Source organism: Limulus polyphemus, unplaced genomic scaffold, assembly GCF_000517525.1.
Source record: "Limulus polyphemus unplaced genomic scaffold, Limulus_polyphemus-2.1.2 Scaffold4838, whole genome shotgun sequence".
Taxonomy (NCBI): domain Eukaryota; kingdom Metazoa; phylum Arthropoda; class Merostomata; order Xiphosura; family Limulidae; genus Limulus; species Limulus polyphemus.
This window is the reverse complement of record NW_013670448.1, coordinates 37325-43580: the sequence shown is the minus strand read 5'-3', so window position 1 is coordinate 43580 and position 6256 is coordinate 37325. Positions and strand designations below refer to the sequence as shown.

Sequence of the window (6256 nt, the reverse complement as noted above, 5' to 3'; positions counted from 1 at the left end):
TATGTCTGTGATTATTTTATTAAAACAGATAACCTGACTGTTGTGTGTCTGTGATTTTTTTATTAAAACAGATAATGTGACTGTTGTGTGTCTGTGATTTTTTTTTATTAAAACAGATAATGTGACTGTTGTGTGTCTGTGATGGGTGTATATAAAGAAGCTGTTGACTAACAAATTATGTGTTGTGAATGTTTTAAGTGTCAATTATTAGGTAATTATCTTAGAGTTACATTGGCACTTTTCTACTTGTTATCCCTAAATTATTGTAAATTTACAATTTTACATTTAATGCTTGAAAGTAAGTTATTTGTTTTTTATGATAAAATATTTATTTTTATTTTAGTTGAGATAATGTATATTGTTTTGATGTTACAGAAGTTGTTGAAACATTGTGGCTGGAGTCTGTTTTGTTAGCTTTCATCAAAAGCTATAAATGATATAGTTAAAAGTGTGAAAATGCTGTAATTAAGTACATGTTGAACATAGATATTGTACAAACCGATACAAGTAATCATTATTGAAATGTTTTACCTAAAGATTTAATCTGGATACATCAATTTAACTATTTATTTTTTGAATGCACAAAAAAATGCTTTGTATTTCTTATTCAGTTTTCTTTTGGGCTGTGTGTGTATCCTAGTGGTTAGTGTTCTGCAGTATGGGACTGTGAATGTGCTAACAGTTTGTGGTGGCACTGTTGACTCGCTACCCTCCCTCTAGATTTTTGATTCAAGTTTAACTATGCACAAATAGTTAGCTCATTATGTAGTATTTTCTTAAATTATACTGTTTATGTTGAGTAGTTGAAATTGTGTAGAAAACCACAAGTGGGATATTGTGAATACATGTGAGATTACAATAATAAAATATTTCTCATCACAGAATCAATCAGGAAGGGTAGCAGATTGTTGTGAAAAGATAAAAAAGTGAGTCAGAGACTTCTCATTTGAATTACTAGTGGAAGTTTAAAAGCTGTCCTAACACTGATCTAATTTCTGAATTCATTAAAGACTTTCTGAAATATCTTGCCTACTTGCTAAATTTGTTAATCCCAAAGTTAATAAAGGTGTCACATTGGTAAAGACTGATAGTTATTTTCAGAAATAATACCTCACCTTCGACCACGGAATAGATTGATCCCTTGTGCATCCACCCATGAGACTTGTATGCCACTATCCTTGGCCTAACTTCCACCTAAAAATCATGTGTTTATTATTAGCTATGCTAGTGCATGATGACATCATCACATGACAATAGCTCTCCACCGATAGGAGAGTGACACAACCTCCTTCTACAGTAACTCCCCCTAAGTACTTGCATTTGAAATAAATTCATTGCTTTCCTTGACATTGTCTAGAATGGACGTTTTAAAAATTATTAAGGAGTTACAGGAGATTTCAGATAGTTTACAAACTTAAATTTAATTTAAATGTTATTAATTTCTTTTATAACTAGATAATTTTTTTTTTCCTGCTTACCCATTATGAATTCTTTAAGTAACGGTAACTCCTGCTCTTTGTCTCGTGATAGTGATGATGTTCCTAACATAGTACCTCTGCAATGGTGAAAGTAACTCAAATTTATTACTGGTATGATGGTAGTGTTTGCACTCCCCTTATCCAAACACCCACATTTTATAGAATAATGCTAATTTATGTGGACCAAAGCATCAACATTTGAATATAAAAATTAATTGATTTTAATACTAACAGCTACTTATTTTAATAGAAAAAAAAGTTTTTCAGTTTGATTTGTAAACATTTTTAGGTTGGAATGGAGTCAAAAATAGTACCTAACTCATATGCATGCATCCCACATGAAGTGCAGTATCTTTTAAAACAATATAACAAGACACCCAACAGTATGTGTAAAAGTCATTATGGTAAGTCGAAACATAAAATGACCTTGACAAAATGATTTCGTTAAGACATGCAGGTAAGAATTGTAGTGTCAGTACACCGTACCAGATTGTGCCGTCTTACTTTCACTACTGAGCTTGTGTCTTTTTGTGGCTATTGGGGAGGCTTGTTGTCTGTGAAGGACATGACAGCCTTTATTCAATGTGTTGTGGGTTCCTTCATGCACACTGGCTTCTTCCTCCCATCCCTTCTCCCTAGTTTGAACATGGTCAGAATGATTATTTTGACAGGCCATCTTCCCTGACAGGATTTGCTCTAGTGACAGCTCTATCTGTGAAGTAAAATCCTCACTCTTTTTATCTCTTCATGTACATGATTTTTACAGGTATATTCTTTTCTTTTTCCTTCTCCCTTTGTCTTTTGATTCCTCCCATGCTTGACTACATGAAACCCATACTTGAGACTACTTTTTCTTCCTTCCTTTACCTGACATTAGGGTCCATGCAGACTCACTTCTCAAACACCTACACACATTTGTAATAACATGCCTTGTCATCCTCAAATACTTGTCTCTTTTGTTCTGGCTTACTGCCATTTCTGTTCCTCAATTTCCATTATTTGGTATTTTGTTTACCTGTTTGGGGATGGACCCCTTAACTTTTATTTCCTTATCCAGTGCCCAGTTCTCATGTCTTTGTCTCTTTCTAACCACCCTCCTCTGTTACCTCTTTAACTTCACCTTATGACTGAAGTACTTTATTGTGCTCAGGAGGGGTTTTCTGGAGAGGCTCATTATCTTCTTTTCACCACATTGGCCTACACCTCTTCTCCTGCTCTATCCCTCCTTACTTGGTTCCTCTACTGTTTGAATGGGATGCTCTCCTCGCTAATGTATGATTCCCTCATGCTTATCTCCATAATCTTTTTTGAGCTTCATTTCTTTGCCCTGAGATTATTTATTGTGTTCCTGACTCACTGGACACCTAGGTTGAAGTGCCCTGGCATCAGTTCTCATTATTTACTATGGTTTCCAGTCTTTTTCAACCTCATCTTTCTGTTTCTAAACCTGCTGAATTCATGTTTCTCTTTCCCATCCGGTTTCCTGGCCTTCTTCTACTTCCTGTCCTTCAACTTCCTGATGTTAGAGTTGTCAATCGTATCATCAGTGACTGTCATGTTGGATCTGGCATTGTGGAGACTCATCTATTTCTTTTTTTTCAGCAGCCTTCGGTCTCCATTTTTTCAATGGATGGGTTCTTCAGGTTCTCACCAACACCCTATCTCTCCACTTCTCCTCACCTTCTCCCCTTTTTGTTTTCTTTTCCTCCTCCTTCTTTTCTCCTTTATGTTCAGTGTCTTGAGAGTGGGGGTCTCAGATATCTTGGCCAAGAATGCCACCAAGAGGATATTTACATGGTTATTACTCTTGTCTTTTTGTTGTCCTCCAAAAAACTTTAGACTGGCATCCAGTTATTAACCTGTCATCTCTCAACTGGTTTCTTATCATCCCTTGGTTCCATATGGTTTGTTTTTTTCTCTAGGGGTTCTTTTAGATGGACTATGAATGACCAAGGTCAATACTTCGGACACCTTGTTACAAATTTCAATTGCCCCCATCTCCCAGATATTTTATTTGTTTTGTCCATTGGGACCAGGTTTTACAGTTCCATTCTCTTCCCATTGGCATTGTGTAGGATCCATTATTACATGGATTATTATCTTCTTCTCATCCCTTTTCAAGTTGAACCCTTCTCTCCCACCTGCTTTCTTCTGCTGTATACTGCTTGGCTGGGCTAGCTTGCCAGGCTTTCCAAGTCTTTTCACTTCACACACTTGCTCTACAGTTGGTACATCTAAGCAGGTTCTTCAGTTCTCATCTCAGTTGGGCTTAGCCTTCTCCACTTTGTTTTTGAACAGTGGAATGTCTTGTCACCTAGGTTTGCCCTTCTCTTTCACACCCTGTACACGAGGTTCTTTTGCTTGTGGGAACTCTGGATTCCCGTGAACGGCTCATTATTTTAGGCCACACACATGTTCCTCTTCCAGTTGAAATTGTGGGACAAGTGGCACCCTTCTCGGGTTCCATTGTCCTTGATTGTGTGCCTCATTTCTTCTCTTCTTGAGGATTTTTCCTGGAGGATTGACTGTGCCAACTCCGTGATGGGCATCCCCTTGCTGCCCTCTGACTGCATCTCCATCTCTTCACAGATGCCTCTCTCTGTTGTGTGTGTGTGGGGGGGGGGGGCATCTGTGAACGACTACACAACTCCTTGATCTTCTCACCATCCATTTGGCCTTTCCCATTTATTCCCTGTTCTTGTAGATCAGTTGGTCTTGATTCACTCTGACAGTTCCATAGTCATTTCTTATATCAGCTGTCATAGGAGATACCTATTCCAGAATTCTTTGCTTCCTCACATTGAATCTCTTATTTTGGGCTTATTCCCATTGAGTTTGTCTCGTGGCTTGTAATGAGCCAGGGGCTTTGAACTTGGTGGTGGATCACTTTTCTTGGCCAGGCAGGGTTCTAGTCATGGAGCGATTTCTACCGTCAGGTTTTACATTGGGTTTACTCAGTTGGATATGCCTCTGATCAATGTTTTTGCCACTCTTAATACCAGACATCCCCTCTTTGGGTCCCCAGTTTCTCATCCTTTAGCCCTGGCAGTCAATCTCAGCCAGGTCTGATCTCCACTTTTTCTGTGTGCCTATCCTCCTATTCCTCTTCTCCCTCATGTTCTTGCTTTGATATGAGACTCCTTTTTTTTCAGATATTGTTGATGGCACCTCTTTGGCCGACAAAACCCTAATTTCCTCTGCTTTATCAAGTGGCATGTGGGTTGCCTCTTCCTTTGCCCCATTCCCACACACTCTTCCTCCAACCACATTTCTCTTTTATCAAGTGGTGTTGTCCTTTCATCTTCACATGTGGGATTTGTCCAAATCCAAGTCCATTACCCATAGGGCTGGACTCTCCAATCGTGTAGTCTTTTTCTTATCCCATTCCTGTCATATTTCAACTCTGTTCATCGATCAACAGAAGTGGCAGGCTTTTCGACATCTGTCCATCAGCCTCTCCCTTCCTCCAGGCCATCCTCTTCAGGCCCACTTTATCACCAACATTTCCTGTTACTTTCAGGTTTCTATTCTCCTGTCCTCTCGAATTTGTTCTGATCTTTCCTTCTTTACCAACCTGCTTGTCCTACTCCCATGCTTGACTTGGACATGTGTTGGGGAATTATTGCACAATGAGATTGTGTTGCCATCTTATTGGTGGGGGTCTGTTGTTACATAATGATGTCTTCATGCACTAATGCAGTTCATGTTAAACACATGATTTTTAGGTGGGAGTTAGCTCAAGGCTAGTGGTGTACAAATCTCATTGGCAGACGTGTGTGTGTGTGGGATCAAACTAGTCTGTGTATAGAGGTGAGTATCTATTGGAAATTTACTATAATATTTAAGAAATATTAACATTATTTATATTTGATTGAAAACATTCATTGTATAGTAACTAGCAAAAACATTTAAAGAATATTAGTTGTTTTTATATGTATACATAAAAAAAGTTCATTCCAAAGTAATTGTAGCTATTTTGAACAGGAGAAATGTGTTATTTAGGTCAACTCAATTGTTAAAAGACTGTAGTAATGTTTTAAAGTCATCAGAATATGGTTTAAAACAAAAAGAAATAGAAAATTGATATACATATTAATTGGTCAAAAGTTGCTTCATGATACAGAAGTTCTAGCTTAAAATGTGCCAAAGTGTCCAAATAAGAACTAGTTATGGGACCATATAGGGGGTTCATATAATATCATGAGTTCTTGAAAAACCTTGACCATCGGATGGGCAATTTAGGAGTCATTAGCTTGACTGTCAGCTCAAATGACTAAGGCCTCCTGTCACAATAGAAAGATTCAAAATTCTCAAGATGGCCAGCCGTGAACATATGTTCAGACACACACAAAAAAAAAGATTCTTATGATGAAGCTTTTGACCCAACTTAAATGAGAACCTTAATGTAAGGATGTTACTTCTAACCATGTAAAGTACAGTTTAATTTAAATGTTTTTAGTTTAATACTCTTGTGATACAATGTTTTCAGTGGAATCATTATAGTATTTTACTATATGTAAGACTGTTTTTCCAAAGCCTTTTACTTTGGCAAGAACCAGATAGTGCAGCTCAGCTCTATTGCTTCTTACTGGCTGCCTTTTTCGCCTCTTGTGTCTTCCCTGCTAGTCAGCTTTTTACTGCAGCTGGTGAGTAGGCAACCATTCTGTTTAATATAGTGTACTTTCACCAACACCCATCATTTCCATATTATTGTTTTGTATGGTTTTAGACATAGTAATTATGTTAGTTTGAAACTAGAAATTGTTGGTAACTCTTTC

General features: G+C 37.6%; 1 protein-coding gene across 3 annotated transcripts in view; it reads left to right on the top strand.

Annotated features, from left to right (window-relative positions):
* Positions 1–6256, top strand: part of LOC106471761 (GRAM domain-containing protein 4-like) — a 56942-nt gene that overhangs the window by 30913 nt on the left and 19773 nt on the right. For all 3 annotated transcript variants that reach the window (XM_022400372.1, XM_022400370.1, XM_022400371.1), the window contains exons 12-13: positions 883–926; positions 6015–6124. In XM_022400372.1, coding sequence (XP_022256080.1) covers positions 883–926; positions 6015–6124 — 154 coding nt within the window. The remainder of the gene's footprint in view (positions 1–882; positions 927–6014; positions 6125–6256) is intronic.